General features: G+C 44.9%; 1 protein-coding gene across 3 annotated transcripts in view; it reads right to left on the reverse strand.

Moving 5' to 3' along the window:
* SRGAP1 (SLIT-ROBO Rho GTPase activating protein 1) overlaps positions 1 to 20,188 on the reverse strand; it is a 156,373-nt gene extending 136,185 nt beyond the window's left edge. For 2 of the 3 annotated variants that reach the window (XM_074827316.1, XM_074827318.1), the window contains exon 1: positions 19,432 to 20,062. In XM_074827316.1, coding sequence (XP_074683417.1) covers positions 19,432 to 19,498 — 67 coding nt within the window. In that variant the 5' untranslated portion in view covers positions 19,499 to 20,062. Of the gene's footprint in view, positions 1 to 19,431; positions 20,063 to 20,182 lie in introns of those variants that run through there. The other variant, XM_074827315.1, reaches the window with a different exon arrangement.
* Between the last annotated feature and the right edge of the window lie 2,249 nt (positions 20,189 to 22,437).

Raw genomic sequence — 22,437 nt, forward strand, 5'->3', positions numbered from 1 at the left:
ATTATTCCTTAAAGGTCCCAGTTTTACAATTTACTGCACACTGGCAATTTGCTGAGGCTGCGCAGAAGGCTGACTTCAAGACCTTGGCACCACAGAGCAATGTACATCCCAGAACAGACCAGAAAAGATTTATTGTCATTCTTCATGTTTAAAGCAAATATCGCATTGTATTTAGATCAAATGTACAAACCTAAAACCAAAATATGGTAAGAGTATAAACATTGCTATTAATTTTTATGTTGCAATAAAGGTATTTCCTGTATGAAAAATTAAAGTGAGCAAGAAAACCCTAAACCAAACCACCGAATAAGCTGAAAAATATTTCATTAAAATATCTTGACTCAGATGCTCAGGGATGTGGAGAAGGGGAATCTTATTTTAAGAGCTTCCCAAGTAAAAATTATTGGTTTATTGTAAACTCAGCACTTAACTTTGTAAACAGATATGCTTCTTCCAAAATTCCTCTACCACATCCATTGTTTTATTTATTTATCTGATTTAATGCAAGTTTCTCTTACACAAAGCAAAACAGAATGCAGCTGAAACTCCTGTCCTAATTAAAGGTTTCTTTGTTCTATTATGAACCTTACTTGACTGCTCAACACTGTTGCCCAGAAGAACAATACATATTTAAATCTCTAATCCCCACAAAGGAAGAGAGATCATCTGGAGCTCTGCAGTAAGTATAACAAACTTGCCTGGGGACAAAATACTATTACAAAATATGTATTAATCTAAACTTTCTTCCTGACTCTCCATACCCTGTACTCAATTATCTTTATGTTGCTAACATTTTGTACACTTACAGTTACGTGCAGCTGCCTCCTGTACCAGCTCATGAGGTTTGAACTGTGGAGGGTGGAAGTAGAGACCATTAAGAGACAGATTTACTTGCAATTAGGTATAGTGTCAGAACACACCACTGGATTTGCACTACCATCCATGAGACTCTTGCAGACAAAAGGGACCTCCACAAACAGCTGCATTTCTCAAACTCTAGCCCTGGTAATCAGCGGCAAGGCATGGAGGACAGTAGATTTCAGACAGGCTATAGGCTTCGCACTCAAAGATAAAAGTGACCAACAACCTCATCCCACTCAAAATAAATGAAAAACTTACTTTTGCAGCTCAGCTTTTTGTAGGCATCCTGCAGACACAAGCCTGCAGCTAACTGAGCTATTTATCCTGCAGAATGATAAAGAAGCACGATACCAACATGACTTGTAAATTCCGAAGGTGGGAGCCACTGAACACAACAGTGTCAGGCCTCTGAACATCATCTTGTTAGAAACTTGCAGATGTCTACTGAAATGGTGGTGTTCAGCTGTTTGGAGACATAATACAATCTAAGAGACTCCCAAAGGACATGCCTTACAGCTCCTTATTCATCTCTTGACCCAGCATATTACCTTCCCACACATTTCAGATATGATCACGATACAGGCAAGTGTGCATTCAGCAATGGGACAGCATCTGCAACCAGTCCCCAGCCATATAATGCGGTGCACACATACTCTAATTGTGTGACATGCATTTCAGGCCACAAGACAAGAGTATATCTAGTCACAACAGAAGAAGGGAGTGTAGGGTAGTGAGGAAGTGGGGCAGAAAGCAAGATCTTGGTCACCAAAAAAAAAAAAAAAAAAAAATCATTGTAATAACAACTTGGCTCACAGCTTGCCACAAAATCCTACCTGGAACAGCTCTCTGGGTGGAGGTGATTCTGATAAACTGGGTCTCGTCTACGGTCCACAGGTTGGCTATGTTTGTACAAGCTACAGAATATCATCATTACGGATTTGGGGACTTGCATTAAAAGTAAAAAAAAAAAAATAAATCACTACTTTCTGGTTAGTGATCTGTATTTTATACACACACAGGCACACACAATGTTCGGCAACACTATCCTGTCACCAAAGTACTTTTTCAATGACAATATTTAGGGAAATAGCATGCCACATCCATAAAGCAATACAGCAAACTTCTTTGAAATATGAACTCAAAGGTTTTTAATATTAATACAATTTCTGTTCATGAGGCAAAAATCATTCTCCTCGTTCAACCTTCTATGGAACATTCACTCCACCAATATTGCAATTTCACAGCTAAACATATTAATAGGGTCATAAATATTCAGATTATGTAATAAAGACAGTGAAAGCAGACGATAAAATGCTGTTAACATTCATTTACAGCAGCTGGGAAGGCCCTGCCAAATGTTGCTTTACATAACAGGTCGTGACGTTCTGACTGCATTAAGCTTTCTGATCACTCTTCCTTTATCTGCTATGATTTTGAACACAATACGAGACAGTGCAGACTAACCAATGGATTTAGAAGCCCTTTCAAGCACATCAACATTTCAAAGGTTTAAAAGATTAAAATATCAAAAAGAGCCTTGTGGTTACTATGTTTGTGCTTTTGCATTTTGCAGACATGAAAGTGACATTCACATCATTTATCTGCATTAGCTCTACAATTCAGTGCCTCCAATAAATTCTAAAAGTGAGTTTATTTTATTGTACCATATTTTAGTTAAGCTACATGCAAATAAGGAAAACAACACTCAGTAAATTGAAAACATCTCCCCTACAGTTTTCACAGGGCATCTTGAGTACTACTGACACATTCTGTAATGTGTGCATAATCCTGTCCACAACCTACATTAATTTTATCTTGAGAGTTGCATCTGAATCAAGTGACAGCTCTTGTTTTGCTTCAGTGTATTCTGCACCACATTTCCTTTGTTTCAGAACAGTCTCTGCTACACTTACAAGAAGTCAGGATTCCTAAAGCATGGGTCAGATCCTACAAGCTCTCAGGCAAGCATCAGCCAGGCACGTGGACTGTGGGACTAGGTCAGAATGTTTTACTGTAAAAAACGATGACTCACATTTTGATTCATTCGTTTTGCATATTTCCATGCCAAAATTAAGCCAAATCCTGCAGACATTTATGGAGATTAGTAGCCCTACGAAGGTTAAGAGCGCTGGTGAGGTCAACAAATTCATGTGTGTAAAGTAAACAAGGCTGTGCATAACAGGACACACACGGCAGCTACTATACTGCTTGTAAAAGCAATACCACTTCATTCACCCCTCCAGCCCTGCACTCGTTAGCAACTATGGAGAGCACTGAATACATTACAAAGCCTAATGCTTTAACTGACTGAAATGTTACAGCAGTGGGTCTCAAGCTTTTCCTGTAGCCAAGGCTCATTAGAGAGAATTGACATGTCTATACACAACAGAGGAGTATCAGCAGTGCTCCAGCTCCACCCCATCTATGTGGGGCACTGCTTCAGCAAGGCCCCCCTCACTGCTTGGGAAAACACATGCAAAGTAAAGGAGACCTGACTAATTACCAGATGTTGGCAAAAATATTAGCCATTACAGGAAAAATAAAATTCACAAAGGGAACCACCAGTTTCATCAATACTCATCCATCATTGTGAAGTCTGCATCAAATTACAAGGAACTTGGTACTTGGTTTCTGATTTGAGTAAGGTCACCGTCAGTCAATTCTGGAAACCTGTCAGTGTATTCAGTCACCTGAAGTTAAGATCTCTCTTCACTTTAAGTGCTCTTGCCCAAGTTAGAGCAGAGTCTTGTCCCAGACTTGGAGAAGGAGAGACCAAAAGTGTTTTTTTCACTGTCAGGTCTTTTGCACAAGAAGTACAGAAGAGGTATGTCTTCCCAGAATCACAGACTCTTGAGATGTGATTCAAAGGGGTAATTCCAAGGTTATAAACACACTGTAATAGGAATAATGACCCATATGATGCCAGTAACAGGTCTGAATCCCCACTGTGATATACAATGTGCGAGTCATAACTTAAAAATCTCTCTTTCAGAGCATCTTGTAAAGAGACCCTACAAACAAGGCAGAGGTTCCTCAACTAGAGGTAGTTATCACAGCTAATGCCATAATCTCACATACTACTGATAATTTATGAACTGAGAAAAAAGTAATCACAGAGATGTTACCTAAAAAAAAAGTATTTGGAATTAAATTTACTTTCAAATAGCATAACACAAGCAAAGCGAAGGAAAAACAAAGCCACATAATGTAAACAACATATGCTCTGCAAGTCAGATGTTACAACTGAGAAACCAAGAGATTACATGTAAATACATAATAGAAACTTCAGTTCCCTAAGTCTTCACATATATTCTAACTCCATATTTACAGTATCTTTAACAAGCTTATAAGTATCCTCTTATCCAGTAAGAACTGCTACTGATTCAGGATGCATTAGCTATTCATTTAATACAACACTCAATTACATTTTAAAAAAAAAAAAGTAATCAAATGAATAGCTAGATAAATTACCAGGTAACTGAGTGAAGAACAGAACTAAGAACAAATTTTCTTTCCAACACAAAATATGCCAGTACACAAATTCAGAAACATACCTGAAAAGTCTTCTTAAATCCCCTTTTAAATTAAGTTGAAAAGAATTTGGACATTTCCATCATTTCTATCTTCTTGCCTGATTCTGAGCTACGGTACTTTGCATACAGCTGTTCAAACAACCTGACTTCACCACATGCAGCCGAAGTAGTACAAGTAAAGAATAGGCATGTTAATACAGCCAAGTAAAGCCCAGTATCTACAAGTATCTTGGATTTTTGAAGTACTGTCTGCTGCCCTCCAAAACAGTTCTGCAAAGGAAACAACCTGATCAACTGCCATTACTGATAGAGTTCTCAGGTTTCCTTCTTATAGCTATATTAATGCTGTGTAATCATTCCCCTCTAGTCACTAAACCCCAAAACATTCACTGTTATTTGACTAACAACTGTAGGCTTGCCTCAGTAATATTTGCAGACCCACTCCCCTTCTTTCCTCCTTAAACATCAGTTGAGGTAGTTTTTCGACCCTTAAAAAAAACCCCACCTTACTATTCACAGATACGAAATGTCAGGAATATTTGCACAGTAAGTTACTGGTGGCTGCAGTGAAAGCTGTCTGTGGATCTGCAACTCAGGCAACTGGGGAGCAGAATCACAGAATCATCTAGGTTGGAAAAGACCTTGAAGATCATCCAGTCCAACCATTAACCTAACATTGACAGTTCTCAACTACACCATATCCCTCAGTGCTAATTCAACCCGACTCTTAAACACCTCCAGGGATGGGGACTCCACCACTGCCCTGGGCAGCCCATTCCAACGCCTAACAACCCGTTCTGTAAAGAAATGCTTCCTAATATCCAGTCTAAACCTTCCCTGGTGCAACTTGAGGCCATTCCCTCTTGTCCTATCGCTTGTTACTTAGTTAAAGAGACTCATCCCCAGCTCTCTGCAACCTCCTTTCAGGTAGTTGTAGAGGGCGATGAGGTCTCCCCTCAGCCTCCTCTTCTCCAGACTAAACAACCTCAGTTCCCTCAGCCGCTCCTCGTATGACATGTGCTCCAGACCCTTTACCAGCTTTGTTGCCCTTCTCTGGACACGTTCGAGTAATTCAATGTCCTTTTTGTAGTGAGGGGCCCAAAACTGAACACAGTAATCGAGGTGCAGCCTCACCAGTGCCGAGTACAGGGGTAAGATCACTTCCCTGTCCCTGCTGGCCACGCTATTTCTGATACAGGCCAGGATGCCATTGGCCTTCTTGGCCACCTGGGCACACTGCTGGCTCCTGTTCAGCCGGCTGTCAATCAACACCCACAGGTCCCTCTCTGACTGGCAGCTCTCCAGCCACTCCTCCCCAAGCCTGTAGCGCTGCTGGGGGTTGTTGTGGCCCAAGTGCAGCACCTGGCATTTGGCCTTATTGAAACTCCTACAGTTGGCCTGAGCCCATCGCTCCAGCCTGTCCAGATCTCTCTGCAGAGCCTCCCTACCCTCGAACCAATCAACACTCCCACCCAACTTGGTGTCGTCTGCAAACTTACTGAGGGTGCACTCGATCCCCTCATCTAGATCATCAATAAAGATGTTAAACAGGAGTGGCCCCAAAACCGAGCCCTGGGGGACACCACTCGTGACCGGCCACCAACTGAATTTAACTCCATTCACCACAACTCTTTGGGCCCGGCCATCCAGCCAGTTTTTTTACCCAGTGAAGTGTGTGCCCATCTAAGTCACGAGCAGCCAGTTTCTCCAGGAGAATGCTGTGGGAAACGGTGTCAAAGGCCTTACTAAAGTCAAGGTAGACAACATCCACAGCCTTTCCCTCATCCACTAAGCGGGTCGCCCTGTCGTAGAAGGAGATCAGGTTTGTCAAGCAGGACCTGCCTTTCATAAACCCATGCTGACTGGGCCTGATCATCTGGTTGTCCTGCATGTGTTGTATGATGATACTCAGGATGAGCTGCTCCATCAGCTTCCCGGGCACCAAAGTCAAGCTGACAGGCCTGTAATGTCCCAGATCATCCTTCCGACCCTTCTTATATATGGGCGTCACATTGGCCAATTTCCAGGCTGTCAGGACCTCCCCTGTCAGCCAGCACTGCTGGTAAATGATGGAAAGCGGCTTGGCGAGCACCCCAGCCAGCTCCTTCAGCACCCTCGGGTGTATTCCATCTGGTCCCATAGACTTGTGTGTGTCTATGTGATGCAGTAGGTCACTGACTATCTCCTGGATTGTGGGGGGGTCCTTCTCCCAGTCTCTGCCTTCTGGCTGAGAAGTCTGGATTCCCTCAGTACAACTAGTCTTGTTATTAAAGACTGAGGCAAAGAAGGCATCAAGCACCTCAGCCTTTTACTCATCACTTGTTACCATGTTTCCTCCTGCGTCTAGCAGGGGATGGAGGCTCTCTCTGGTCTTTCTTTTGCTGCTCACATACTTATAGAAACATTTCTTGTTATCTTTGTCTGCTGAAGCCAGATTAATTTCTAGCTGGGCTTCAGACCTCCTGATTTCTGCCCTGCATAGCCTCACAGCATCTTTGTAATCATTGTTGAGTGGCTAGTCCCTTCTTCCAAAGGCTGTAAACTCTCCTTTTCACCCTGAGAATCACCATGGGACAGAGGACTGAATATGCTTTACAAAGGAAGTGCTGCAGGAAGAGTCATTGGAACAGAGGTTCATGCAAACAAACATTCATTCGTAAACATTTCAAAAAACTCTGAACAAACATTTTTTTCATAGAGACTATGAGCAAAACTAGAGACAATCTGCCAAAAATTGCCTTAAATGCTGGCAGAGCATTAAGATTAAAAATCAATAGAAAGTAAAGAGTCGGGGTTTTTCTGTATACTGTATGATCACATACAATGAATAAAAAAAGGTATCCTCTGAATACTTCCCCCTCCAGATTAATAAATAAGTATTCTTAATTTAGATTGATCACACAAATATCTTAATCCTACAGCCCTCTCCCTTTTCTATTTCTTTAAAAAATGAAGTAGAACAGGAACACACACTTGCTGGAACACATACATAGTGAGACCCGTATCTCTCAGGTGACTGCTCTAACTACCAGGCAATGCATTCATAATCACTCTATAAATAATTAAATATTCATTAAGTGGGGAAAAAAGCAGGAGAGCTTCAACAAACAAGTAAACAGGGATATTTGTCTCAGAATACTCTGTTCCCTAGTTCTCAGAGGAATCACTTGCAAGGAGGGAGAGCTGGGTACAAGACACAATTTTGAGTGAGATAAAGGTAGCAAGGTGTGAAACCAGACTCCTCATGCAAATGCTCTGACAATTAGGAAGGATGCACTGATCAGATTCCTAATGGTGCAATTTCATACATATTTCCACATGGCTCAGCAAAGGAAGCTAACATTTTTAGGTCTTCTATGGTGGCAACTCAGATGATATCATCATGGATGGGGCTGGCGCTTATCTCCTGCCTCTGCCAGCTGGAGGCAAGGCAGTTTCTGGTCTATAAATAAGGGAACTATGTTAGTGAGAAGCTGTGCTTCAAATTATAACTCCTGCAATCAGTCTGCAGAACAAACATGTAGGCCAGTGTATGCAGTCGCATAAACATACCCACAGACACCTCTGAAGTAAGACAGCAGCCAAAGGGGAACCAAACATGTCATCTGAAAGGCAAACACAGGAGCTAGATTTCTTTTATGGATTTAATACCATGGGATACTTTTCACCCTAAGCCTCTTTGAGACCATATGGAAGAGTGTGAAAACTGCTGTTGTAGCCGGAAAGTCTGTTCTCTCAGGCCTGAACAGAGACCTCCCCCCTTACACAGAGGCCGTCCTGCAATCACCAGGAAACAGCACAGAGCTACACTGAACTGGCTGGTGGGTCACCAGCAAGGCATACACTTGGTATCTTCATGAACAGTCCCCCTGGCAACTCATCCCCTCTACATTCACTACTTTACTAGTCAGGGTCATACGTATTGGAGGAATTACACTTTTGCTCTTATTTTCATGGATTTTTCGCTTTTGATATGAAAAAGAGGGTTTTCTTGCTCAGCATTATCAAACCAGTTATCAGGGATTGTCCAGAAACGTTTCCCAGAGATGTTCTGAAAGACAGGCAAAAGCTGCTAAGCAAATTTAATGTACATTAACTACTTGGTCTTTGGTGGTCAGTTATCCTTGCTCTTTCACCAGCCTCTCAGTACTCCACGACTCATTGCAGCCTAGTGCAACACACATGTATTTCACCAGGTTTGGTTTTAGTCATAAAAGCGGTCTCATAAGGAAAATGTGCTCCAGTTTTCTGTATGTAGGCACAGTGAGTCAAAGGCACACATAATTCACTGCTCACTTCCCTTTGTTCTGCTGTGTTAGCAGACAGAAGCAGCACTGAAGCCCTGCTCAAATACAGACTTTTTTTGGTCCAGTTTTGCCATTAACATTTTCATATTTTTCTTTACGTAAAGTACCAGAGACATCTCCACAAGACCAGATATCGTGCCTCCCTAAGGTGCCTTTAATCAGAATGGTTACCATGTTAATGCATTAAACCTTGGCAGAAGACACCTGAAGCAGGAAGAAGCCGGAAGAAGTCTCAAAGGAGGTTTGGAGGAAAAACTCCCCAACTCTCACACCCCATAACCTCTCAGGCCCAACAGAAACCCTAAAAACTAACATTTTATTCCACATTCCCAATTTATAGGTTCTGGCTTAAACAAGTTTGTTGACAGAGAGCTGTATGCCTAGACTCCAGTGAAGGTCAGTAACTTTAGTCAGGTACAAGGAACAGAATCGTTCAAGATGCTCCTGGCTGCTTGTTTCTCAATAAGGCCATGTGATGAAGTTTGCGAGGGGCAGTGTATTCCACCACTCCATAGGTAAAGTTAAAGACAGTAGTGGGAGTACTGCTTAAGAAGCACGGGATTTGACCCACAACTACAATATCATGGCATCAGAAGTGGCTGGCAATTAAAGGATTACAGTACAGTCAACGATAATCCAATGAGCTCACAGACTGCACACACTGCTCACGGCAGGCTGCCGGGGAAGAAGCCATGCTGGGCATGCACGACAGCACTTGCTCCTCCATAGCATCCTGGGAGGAGAGGACCCCTAGCAGGTGGGGACCTGCTAGCTGCACTGGGCTCCCTCATCTCTTCTGCACAAGGGACCTTCTCCCACTCTGAACATGGTTGTGACTTCAATGCAAGGGTATCCGAGGAGATTAACATTTTTGTTATATTTTTTGGTTGTGACATTAAGAATCTCACTAATTTTATGCACTGTTACTTGAAAATTAGGAAGGTACAAATACATGATGGTAGCCTTAAAAAAAGGCGCGTAATGCACACAACACTATTACATTGGGTCTTAACCTCAAGTAGCCTGTTAGGCAGCAAAGACAGCATAGTTGTCAAGTTCTTAAACTTAAATCAAGTTCTTAAACATACCAATTATCCCTTTTCAGCACAAACCAAACAAGCTAGCTTTCCACTACAGAGCTGGTTCTTCATGGAGCTGATATCATTTATGCCAAGAATGCGGAGACACCCATTTGCCACATACACAAGGCATCTATGAACAACAGCGTATATATCTTCATCTCTACTAATCATCAAATCAGTGATTTGCAAGACGAGGAGCATGCTGTGCCGTCTAAACACTTATAACAACCTTGGTGTGTTAAGTATCCTACAATAAGGGTGAGAACCTTTCTTTCTTTTTAGTATACCTTTTGAATGCCTGCAGAAATACTGTCAAAGCAATAAGAGTAACTTTATGTCTCTCAACTTAGTTGCAGCATGTTCTGGCACAGAGACTTGTATTGCAGTGTACCTAGCAAGCAAGGAGAACAATGACTAGAGGCATCAGAAAGCTGTCTGACACAGTGCCCTGAACTACCAACAATATAAAACTTTAAGGAAAGGGATTGTATAGATCATCAAGTCCAGTCTGATGTTACCACAGACAATCCTATCTTGTAATCTTTCCTAAAAGATTATTTACTGGACAGTTGGCATCTTCAAAAAAAAAAAGTTAATGATGAAATGCTGAAGGGTTTTTTTTTCCAGCAGAAAAAGTAGAATAATAGAAGTTCTTGTCCTATAATATAAAAAAAAAAAATAAATAAAGTGACTTGTAATCCTTTCAATTTCTCTATTACTTTCTAACACAGTAACTTAATTGTTGAGTTAGAAAGTTTTGGTTCAGATGCCTGCTCATCTTGGTACCAAATGAACACTTATTTTATCTTGCCTCTGACCTAACGCTTTAGATTTTTTTTTTTTAAGAGAAGAGAGGATAAACAGAGTCAGAGGGGAAAAGCAGAGAACAGCAAGGCTTGAAAGAAGACAGGTTGTTGAAAGAACAGAGCCATACAAGAGCTATAACTGAATCTTATTAGACTTCTGCTGTACCCTGTAAATATGAGTGGATTCCTCTGATCTTCAGGAAGCAGATACTCTGGAACCAGCAAGAACAGTAGAGACTGGTTTCTTTTACCATATGAAGGAACGAACGTACATGAAAAATGAAAGGGGATCAGTACACCTCCTTATTTAGTTTAACGCACACACAGAGCAAAGCCCAAACTGTGCACCACTCCACTTCTGACACCTTGGAAGAAACAAGTCAAAGCAGCATCTTGAAGACTTCCGACACAAGACAGCACCAACAAACTGCTAGCAGATCCCACACACAGAGTAATTCAGATGAGTAAGCACTGAGTCAGTTAAGGAGTCTGGACAATCCATTTACATGAATCTGCAGTAGTCAGTTATGTTTCCCACAACAGCTAATTATGTGAAGGGGTACAATCATTACTTCCTGGAAGTCACCATCCGGTAAGCCAGCTGCATTTGCTTTTTATCCCCAATATAGTTAACAAGAAATAATACACCATAAGTGTTCTAACTATATTTTTTGTAACTTCTATTTCACAATAAAAAAATAATTTTATGTCTAGTATATTTTGAGAATGTTTTGGTTAATATGCTAATACAGCTTTCTTGTCTGCTTGTCAGCACATCTACATCTGTAATGGGAAGTCTCGGGAGGTTGTACTGAAACTCAAAGAGGTTTCATCGGTCAATAATAGATAACATAACAAAGTTAATACGGATATTCTAACTGATGAATCTATGATCACACTTCTAAGCAAATTGTACTGAAACTTTTTCTAGAAAAATGATAAGACTTTTTTCCCTTCTCACCACTCTGTAATTAAAAGCAATCCCCCAGATGCTATGATCAAGGTAAATGCAGATCAATTACCCACACACCTTCAGAAGGACTTCATTAAAACCAGATCAACTGCACTGTCCTGCACTGCATAGAGCTAGAAGTTAATGACACAGTTCATCCTTAACTCATTTCACAGATATGATTATTACAGAGTCAAATCATAACGCATATACTTTCTCCACAGCACTTTCTGAGAGCATTTAGTGGTTTTGCTGGTGTTTGTTTCCTAGGGATTTTTCTGACATAGGAGTATTGGCCCTCTTCTTGCCCAAATGTTTCAAGTGAAAGTCTATGAAGAGCACCTTTTCTTCCTACCTGCAACACCTATCTCATTAACATGCACTTAGAGCTGGGATTATTTTATTGTGCCAACCATGAACTAAAACAAGCATCTTCTCCTTCTAGAGAAGACAAACTGTTCATTATGTTTGCACTCACTGACTAGCAGAGTCATGACTACATACAAGCCAGTTCTTGGAAACAGAACATTAGATTTACTTGGGGTTATTTCTTCATTCTTCATTTTCCATAAAGAGATTGCATCTCAATCTCAGGATTTATCAAATGGTCACCTCCAGCTAAAATCCAGGTTTCCAGCGGGCTGTACAATGAAAGATTGAATACCGCACCTTAAAATTCATACAGGTATATGCCTAAGAAATAGTGACATGAAAAGAGGAGAGGGAAGGGACTACTGAAGAGATTTTCCTTGTTCAGTTACTAAGCCGTAGCTAACAGAAAATGACTTGAGAATACCAGTGTTTTGTCTGGACAAGATAGATTAGTGGGCAGAGCATAGGTAAAACATAATACACTACCTTCAGCCTACCAGGCGGCTCTAACTGACTTGTGACACACTTCCATGTCTACCAGAAGATAACTTCCACAAGCTGCAGAAAACAGTAGATTCCTGAGGAAGTGGTGCCTCAGGATTACCGCTCCCATTACAACAGATCAAAGTGAATTGTTTGTCTTAAAACACTCCCACAGGACCAAGACACCACACAAACTGCCTGAACAGCCTGTAGTTGTTTAAGTCTTGGAAACAAAGAAAAAAGAGCAGTGATAACCAACTCCTTTGGTTCTGGTGCCAGATATAGTCCTGGTAATGTGAAACACACGCAGCAAGCAGTCTTCCTGTGCAGACAGCTCTGCCCCTTACCCAGGAGATGGTCCCATGCTCTCAGCAATGGCCCTCTGTTCTTCATGCCAAGTATCTGCTACTGCACAGCCCACCAGTCTCATCTCTGTCAGTGGTACACAAGGGATTGCACAAGCAGTGATGCCAGGCATTGCACCTTCAACCACTGCCCCCAGTTTTCAGCTGTTGCTCTTCCTCTGCATGCATGCATACATACGCCCACAATCTCTTCAACCTCAGGGTATTTGGCACAGTGTCCACGAGACGAGATGTGGGGAAGGAAAAGACATAAAGTAACTTCAGACAGAACGGGCTATTCATGACTCACAGCTCCTGGACTGACCAGCACAGAGCAAGGTCAGCCAGCCTTGCCTCAGAGACGGCCAGCACTTGATCGGATCAGCCCAGATAGCTCAGAGCAGAGAGCACAGGGGGGTCCCAGGAACGTCGGGTCCGTGAGTGGCAAAGTAGGAGAGGCCAGTCAGAGGAAATGCTGCCATGAGACTAAAACCTGCAGGAAGCAGAGCAGGCATAGCGGGAAGCACACAGGGTGCAAGGAGCCCTGGTACGCATTTAGACTAATGGCTCACACTCAAAACCAAACTCCCACACACCAAAGCCTGTGAAAGCCAAGCACTAAGAGTAGATTAGACTCTAATAGGGATTAATACAAGTTAAGGTAGCACTAATTTCCACTAGGGAGACCAGAAAGGTTAGACGTGGGATAGCATGACAGCTAGATGTAGCAGGGGTTTGAAAAAACAGTAAAGGGAAGAACAAGCACCACAGGAGCGTCCATTGACACCTGCCTGGCTTGCTCTCCCCCATGTCCAGCCCTGTCCAGAACAGAGATTAGATGTGCTGCACCGTCAAGTCATGGTCAGTGATTTCTAATAGGCTGTGTAATGGTCAGCAGGGGATTTCTTATCCAGTCTCAACAGCACTGACCCACTTTTTTCCAGTGCTACCATCCATCACCTCTAACTGACAAGGAGACCAGTTTTCACAAAAGGCAAAACCTAACCCAAGCAAAGTTTGAGGCAGAAAATGAGATGAAATTTGGATCTCATTCTGTCTTACTGCAGCCATTTCAAAGCTATAAGTTTAATTTTATTAGCAACTAGGACTTCAGTTCATAAAAGAGTGACCAATAAAAGATAATGGCAGGAAATTAAATGAACCTTAGCATGATTTAGAGCATTGCTCTGCAACAGCAAACTGCTCAGAAAGTAGGCTTGAAAAGGAAAAAAAGCCTCAAAGAAGTGATCATAAAGGGATCCAGACTGCTTCAGAGTCAGAGGCGAGTTAAAGCTTTCCTAGAGACTAACAAAGAAAGCACAGGTAGACACAAAACGTGCACATTAAGTATGCATTATGATTGCCATATGGCCAGAAACACTGGTTAGACAATCCATTCGCTGCTCACCCTTTCATGTGTGCTACAGAAATTAGGACTCTATTCACCTTTAAATTAAAGTAAAATAATGAATGTAATTTCACTGCAGTGCTGGGAGACACCAGCTGCAGTATATGGTCAAACCAGGAAAAAAGGTCTACTTTCCTGACTGTTGGCCACATTTTCAAAAAGGTACCAAGAAAAGGCATTTTTTTTCCTTTAATTCTATAGAAAGACTAAGAGGCCAAAACCTCTGAAGTTTCTCAATCATGACCTTTGGGAAGTAGGCTTTTTGTAGGGCTCGCCCATCCCCCAAATAATTTGGTGAACAAGCTCCTTAGTTTTCATTCCAAGAAAGCGGTGAGAAGAGTAAGAGTACTGAATATGTAGGTTAAAAAAAAAAAATTTGTTCGGTTTATGACTGAACTTATATCTAAACCTGCAGATACTCATTACAGCTGCACAGCCAGCTACAATCTTATTAATATTTACCTGGACAATTGAAGTTTGTATTCTGAAGGGAAAGATCAGAGCAGGAAAAAAGTAGTGGGGGAAAAAGGCAAGTGACTATCCTTCATTAACCTCTCTCTCAAACAACATGTAACTTCACATGAAAAACAGCACAGAGAAAAATATCCTTTCTGTATAAAACAAAACTCACTGTGGTCAAGGTCTTTGATCAGAAAAATTTCTACTGAACCACACTTGATAATCTTGAACTCTGAAAACTGACATCTATTCACCAGAATTTTTTGAAATAAAACTTGAGAATTCTGGCATCATCCAAGGCACCAAATTTTGCATTACAAAGATTTTTTTTCCAAATAGCTATCAGATAAGTTTACTAAAAAGTCAACCCAATTTGTATTTCAGAGCTCAGCCTTTCCTCAGAGAGGCTTCTGTTGTTGTTTTAATTCTAGACTGTTTTAATCTGAAGTAAAATGAAATTGAGTTTCACAAATTAGAATTTTCATTTTTCCACAAAAATTATTAGGCAATGCAATACAGCATGCTAACAAGTTGTTTCTGGTGGAAAATATTTTGTTCTGAAGAACACCATGCAAATATTGATCTTAGGGAAGTATCTCCCTTCACAAAGCTGCTTTTGGGCTCGTATTTCCACTCAGTCACTTCCAACTGGAAAATGAAGGTGGAAAAAGGAAGCATCTAAGTAGCTCTTCCCTCAGCCCTTTTCAGTTGGAGATGCAGTTCGGTAGGAAGGCCAAGAGACTGTTAAATTCCAAAGATCCTCAACAGTTCAAACATACAGAGGTTCTCACTGAATAGACAGGCCCAGATAATCAGTCAGCACAATGCTTACCTATTCAAAGCACATTTGTCCTTGGCGTGGAAGGCCAGTTACAAGTCTTAAGAAGGTAAACATACCAGTTTAACACTTGAATGACCTGAAAGCTATCAAGCAGCATCCCTGATTCTCTGCTACTTCTACACGTTTCTTCTCCCGGGGGGATAAATTTCTGAAGTAAGCCAAGTATTCAAGATCTCACTAGCTCACCCTTCACCAAAGCTGAGATACCCACACAGGCATCAGAGGATGGTCTAGTATTTCTTCACTACTGTGGATTGCTCAGCAACTTTATCAACAGACACTACTTTACATTATCAGCAGTACCAAGGAGCAGCTGGTCCTCAGAACACAAAAGGTAGGTCAACAATAGGCTACTATAGTCAATTGAGCTTTGAGTTAAGGAATGCTGTGCATAAATCTAAGTAAGGTCATGTATCAGAAAGTTACTACTCAACTAACTATACCACCAGTCTATCATTCATTTAAACAGGATTCCCTCCACTTTCTAGCTCTAGTTGTATCCGCCATCCCAGCTGCAAGGTTGGTAGGAAACCCACCTCTTATGACTTCAGAGGGCCTATAAAATTATCAGATTCTTCAGAAAAAACACATACAATTGATAGTCTGGATGATCAGGGATATTTTAAGAAGCAGTTTTACTCAGTAATCCAATACAGTCTGCAGAAAGTCTACAAGGCACGTTGCCCAAGCCGTTTCAACAATAATCTAAATTGTTCCTCAGAACTGTCAAAATGTTCTTGAATAAACAAGCTCTTGATGCCTTTCCTAAAGCTTCTGAATTAGAAATATTGCTGAAAAGTAGGGTGGTTCAGCAAAATCAAGTAACAAGGTCATACTGGAACTGAAGCATAACAAGATAGCTCACTTCCAACAAGTAAGAGTTACAGAACCAAGCAATACTTCCCACACAGCTTTAGGTCTACAAATTAAGGTAACTATGTCATCATAATATCCTTATATCCCCCAAAACAATGGGTATAGGTATCCATCTAGACAGATCTAACTTCAGTATTAAGACACCCTTAAGAAATGTCCTTCTGCTTTCTATATAATGTGCATGGAAGTGAACACAATTCCCTTACTGCTACAATTGGGATAGTTCTTGGCAGAAGTTATCCTGAAGATCAGGGATGTTGCAAAAAAAATGTGCAAGATGTTCTGCCCAACAAGCCAGAAGTACCTTGTCCACTTCAGCTTGACAAACAGGTAACATCTGCAGTCTTTCTACTGTTCCTGTATGACCTCCACTAAAGCAACAGCCAATCTACTGATACTGCTAAAAGTCCAAGGAGAAGATGTAAGTTTACACCACCCAGGAACCAGGCAGAACAATTAACATCTGTTACTGCTTCCTATTTGAGGAGTTAAGAGCAGAAAAGCTATGTGAAGAATGGCACTGTTAAATCCTCATTTCCAAATATGGCACCATATATATACCCTACAGGCCATGTACATTAGAGGCCCCTCTTTCTTCAGTATCAATATTCAGACATCTTACTACAGGATTTACAAATGCACACATCAGTGGTATGGTTTCTGAATCGCCAACACTGGTGTTCAGCATGCTAGGCTCCATGCAATCTCGTAACAAGATAAGGGACATATGTGGTGTTACACTTCTTTGCACGCATTTGTCCATAGGACCTCAAACCGCCAGTTTGCTGCCAAATTGTCCATATCCTTCAGGCAACTAAACATGTCAGCAGTGAGAAATCAGCTAGCCATTGCAAACACCAGAAGTCATAAGCAGCAAAAGCGTTTTGGCCACACCCTTTCTCCTATCCTAATATATGAAATTCCAGGTAGTACATAGGGACCTGCCTTTCCCACATTTACATTCCCTTTAAGTTACCTTGCTGGCTAATTAGGACTGATTCCTTAGCCCTTGAACCCCGTGATATCAAAAAGATTTTCAAGGTACTACACAATGGTATCACTACTTCGTTATAGTATCACTGAGCAGAATTATGTCTTAGTACAGACAGCTCTTGCCACCCAAAATACAACTGTGGTGATGATGGTTAAAGAAAAAGCATCTCTGGCTACAATTTCTAGCCCAGCATACTTTTTCAAACAGCTGCTAATCAATAATTCAGGCGAGACAGTTGGGACCAGACTGTACACACCCCAGACCCACCACAAAGGCACAAAGCAAGTCAAAATTCCTACTAAGCTGTGTTTACAAATGCCACCTCCCTCTACAATTATGATGGGGGTTCATGACACCAAACGAGAGCCAAGCTATCGGAAGTGCTTTCTACCTCAATCTTTGTTGTTTATTAAATGATTCAATATATGTAGCTGAAGGGCATGGCACTTTTTCTTCATTATTCAAAAGAAAAGAACAGTTTATATAGCAACCGGCTGTAGTTAATGAAGGCTGAGCCCTTAACAATCACGTTAGGAGGCAAAGAACAGTCTGCACACTCTGCAAAGAGCTTACGATCTTGAACATTTTTTTCTGCTCAGTGATCAAGACAAATCTGCACCATCTCCACAGAGAGGCAGAAACACCAATCCTCCAAGGGCACAATGGCAGTGAATCCACCAGCTATGTGAGAGCTGTCTCAGCCCTGCCCATGTCAAACAGACACTTGAAGCATGGCCTACCTGCCAGCTCAGAGATGACTCCCCACTGCCCACCTATCTGGCAGGTCTCTTATTTTAAGCTTTAAGCCCTTCCTGGACCCAGACAGACATTCACTGGTGGCAGGTGCTTTTCATAAAAAGTTAAGCCTTGGAAGAAGAGAACTCAAAAACTACCTCTTTTTAAGAGGAAAAAAAAACAACAGTGAGACTCCAAGAATTGTCTTGAAAATTTGATCTTGCAGGATCAAGTATGAGGAAAAAATACTGTGCAATTACAGAAAGTCAACAAATCTTTGAACAGCTGAGCAGTTCCTCTCACCCTGTTTCAGACACCTCAGTTTGAAGGTCCCCAGCCCCTGTTTGCGTGGGGCAGGAGGGTTCCTGAAGCCCACGGACCTGAGTGGGGACATGCTCTGTCTCAGCACATCGCAGACCACGGGCAGCATCAAGGAGGGTCCACCCCAGGTATATAAAGAGCACACCCACATAATTTCAGTAAAGAGAGTTCAGGCGTTGCATAGCTTTTTAAACACTGCATTTCAGGTTCACCTCCATCCTCAAAGCTTGGATTTATTGCAATTTGTGTATTATGCAATATATTCCCCAACAGCACCCAGAAGAAAAGGATGTGCACCAAGAGACCCACACCCCACCGCCCATGTCGCTAGTTTTCCATCCTCTGTTCCACCCAAGACGCTGGCAGAGGATGGGAAAACGCCAGGCGAGGAGCGGAAACTCGAGGGTCTGGAAGCGCTGGTGGCTCAAGCCAGGGTCTGCCGGCACTGTCCTTGGCACAATAGTTGGATGCGATACAACCGGTCTATGCGAGGCTGAAATACTTCCTGGGATGGCTGAAAGGGCTCATTCAATAGTCAAGGATAATTCTTTATTAGCCATCTTCTACAGCCAACGGCAGAAACTACAACCCTGAGGGGAGGGTGGGGGACACCAGCCATGTGCCTTAAGAAAGGGGCATGGCTTACTATTGTCTCTAGCCTCAGTTTAACTGCCAAGCCTTTTATTTTTTTATCCCCCCGCACCCCATCTCCCCCGTGTTACCGAAGTCGGTGGACGGAGGGGAAGGTGCTCCGCCGGGGCCGGGCAGCGGACAACCGCCGGAGCTGCCGCTCGGCCTCAGCCCCCTCCAGCCCCTCACACAAACCGGCACCGCTCAGAGTGCGGGGGGGGCGGCGGCCGCCGCCCCCTCCCCGCTCCCCTCCACCGCCGCCCCGAAGTTCAGGCAGCCGGGACCTCCCGCCCGCCCGGGCGGCGGCGGGGCCGGCCTCGGCCCTCATCCCGGGGGAAGGGGCCAGCAGGGCGGCCGGTCCGCCGCGGGGGCTCGCCCCGCCGCCGCCTCGCGCCCCTGAGGCCGGGGAGGCGCCCCCCGCGCTTACCTTTCACTTGACTTTCATACTCTGCTATAATCTCTTTGTCCTTTTTGAATCTGCTCGGGGTTGACATTATCCACTTGCTTCTTCCGCTTCTCCCCCTTCTTCTCCTTGTTTTAAATTATTATTATTAATTATTATTATTTTTCTGGAGGGGCTCCCAAGTTGTATCGGGTGGCCACAAGCCCGAGCGAGCGGGGCGGCGGCGGGCGGCTGGCCCCGCGGGAGCGCCGCCGGCACCGGAGGCGGCGAGGCGGGGAGGCGGCGATCAGACTAACCCCGGCGCGGGCACCATCGCCTCCCGGCGCCGCCGCCGGCAGCAACGCGGTCCGCGGCCCGGGGCCGCCGCAGGGCGGGGCGGCGGCGGAGCTGCCGCTGGCCGCGGGGCACCCGCTTCCACTAGGCGAGGGCGGGGGCCCGGCGGCTGCGCCCCACCATTGTTATCTCTCCTCACGCACCCGGGAGAGGGGAAGGGAAGGCGGGCGCGGGCAGGAGGCAGGCGACCGCGCTCGGTCCGTACGCCAGAGGCACTAGTTACTCCTGTCGCCGCGCTCGCCTGGGTGGGGACTCGGGGCCGGCGCCCCGCCGTGACTAACCCCGGGCGGCAGCGCGGAGGCGCATGTCCCAGCCCCGCAGCCCCAGCAGCGGCCGGCGCGGGGCGGCACCTCCGCCGCGCCCTGGAGAGGTGTCTCCGGGAATAAACTTCTCCCCGCCCTCCCGCCGTTCTCTCCTCCCTTCCTGCCTCCCGCCCGCCTACCGCTGCTCGCTCGCCTCGTCCCCGGTGGCGCCCGCTCCGCCTCCCCCCTGCCGGCAGCTGGGGCGGGAGCGCGGCCGCCGCCCGCCGCCACCCGCCGCCGCCCACCGCCGCGCCGCGGGCCAAGCCCGCAGGCCCCGCCGCCCAGCTGCCCCGCGGCGGGAGGCCTAGCAGGCCCGGCGGGCCCGGGCCCGGCAGGGAGGGAAAGGGCCGCCGCCGACCCCGCCCCGTAGCGAGCATATGGCGCCCGGGCTCCCTCAGGGAACAGGGGTGTGAGGCGGCGATATGGTGGCCGAAAGCCCTTGATCCGGCGGGGAGAGTTAAAGCCCCGCGCTGCTGCCACCGCCAAGCCACACGGGCAGGGAAGAGGGAGATGTGTCCTTTGGGGACCCCCATTCCCTGCCCTGTTTCTGTGGAAGCAGGGCACGGCTGTGCTGAGCGGGGCTGCGGCTGCACCGGCATGCGCCGGGGCCAGGACCCAGAGGGGCCAGGTCATGGCGGCACCAAGGGGAGAGCCACAGCTCTCAGCACAGCGGGTCTTGCTTCCACCGTGGTGCTCCCCTTTGGATGCAGCTTGTTCTCGAGGGCTGGAATGCCAGCACCCCTGTGTGAGGCACTCCCCGAAGTTCATGGGGGAAACAAGGTGGGAGACCGTCCAAAATGCTGCTCCCTTGAACTGCTGTGTGTGACACGCATGCGGGCTGGCCCTGTCAGATGGTCACATTCAATGTCGGTGTTGGAAGGATGGACTCCAGCCCTGTGAGTGATGGTGCACAGCCCTCCCTGCGAAGCTGGGGCTATGAGGGGGGTAGAAGGTGGTCCAGAAGGGCTGGAAAAGCTGAATTTGGGAGCATGGGGCGAGTCACCAAAGGGGAGAGTTGGCCCAGGCATGCCCTTGCTCCTGGGTGCCTCTACCAGCAATGGGCACAGCCTCCTTCTCTGCCTGCAGAGCTGGCGCCTGTCTCAGCCCTTCGGGGCTGCGGAGGATGAGCTGGCTGCCAGCTCTGCAGGCAGAGATGAGGCTGTGCATGCCAGGAGTCGAGCACAGTGGTTCACAGACCTCTTAGCCACATTTCTATGTCCCAGTCTCTAAACTTGGGAGTCACCTGCAAAAGGAGTCAGGCATGACTCAGGCTGCACAACCCCTTTCTCTTTCGTCTGGCTGCCCTGAAACAGACTTTGCCTGAGAAGAACTTGCTAAAAAAAACATGGCAAAAGCAGAGTGATGGACACGGCTGCCTTGTGATGGGCAAAGAATGTGGCTGTCTTTCATGAATCAAAGCCAAAAGTCAAACCTTAAGGCCACAGCTGTAGGCTTTGGGCTGCAGGGAGGTCAGCTCTGAGGAGGTTAAAGGCAGGCAGGGGAATTTGTAGAGGCACAGAGTGCTCTGCTGATGTCAGGTCTGTCCAGGAGTGATTAGGCAAAGTTGCAAACTATTCACAAGGAGCTTCCAAAGATGGCTGCTGTATTATTTCTGTGGTGAAAGTGCCCAGAGATCCTATCCTGGACAGCTAGTCCTGACACTACCAGGACCTGACCCTTCAGGACAAACAGGAGTGAACTGTGGGATCATCTGCTGCTGGTAAAGTTGAAGCTTGCTGCCCAGTAATTTGGCTGGATTGGAGCTTTAGTGCTGTAGGGACCTGGCGCTTGGAGGGCAACAGCACAGTCAACTGTACTCATGCAGACATTCTTGCCTGTGTTTATATTTAATTCTTATAAACACGTGGACTTGACATTGCAGTCACTCGCTTCCACACCTCTGTGTTTCAGCAGAAAGCGTACATCTGCCCTTTGCAGTTTGTCTTTCAGTTTCATTAGGTACCATGCTCTCCCCTGCTACAGGATCAGGGTAACAGGATTCCTGTTCCCATTACCCTCTTCATATGTTGTTCTCTGTAATTTTAATACATTCCTTCCTCTTGCCCTTCTAGCACAATCTCTTTCCAGCGCTGATCCCAATTCAGATCACTAAAGCAATCTTAGTACAGGAGGTTATTGTCTGAAGGCAATTTAACTTCAGGCTGTATGGTCAAATTACATCCCTTGAATAAGAATCCCAGCCTCAAAAGAGCAGTCATCTCTGTAATCCCACCCAACTCTGATTTTCATCTCAGCCTTTGATGCTCACATCTTGCCTCTTGGCTGTTGCAGTCCACCTGTTAGGCTGGGGACAGGTTGATTTACAAGACAGTGGGCCCTGTTCCCAGGGGACACAGGGCACTAGCTGAAGATAAGCTGGTGAGTCTTGCCTGGT

This window comes from Strix aluco, chromosome 5 (assembly GCF_031877795.1).
Source record: "Strix aluco isolate bStrAlu1 chromosome 5, bStrAlu1.hap1, whole genome shotgun sequence".
Lineage (NCBI taxonomy): Eukaryota > Metazoa > Chordata > Aves > Strigiformes > Strigidae > Strix > Strix aluco.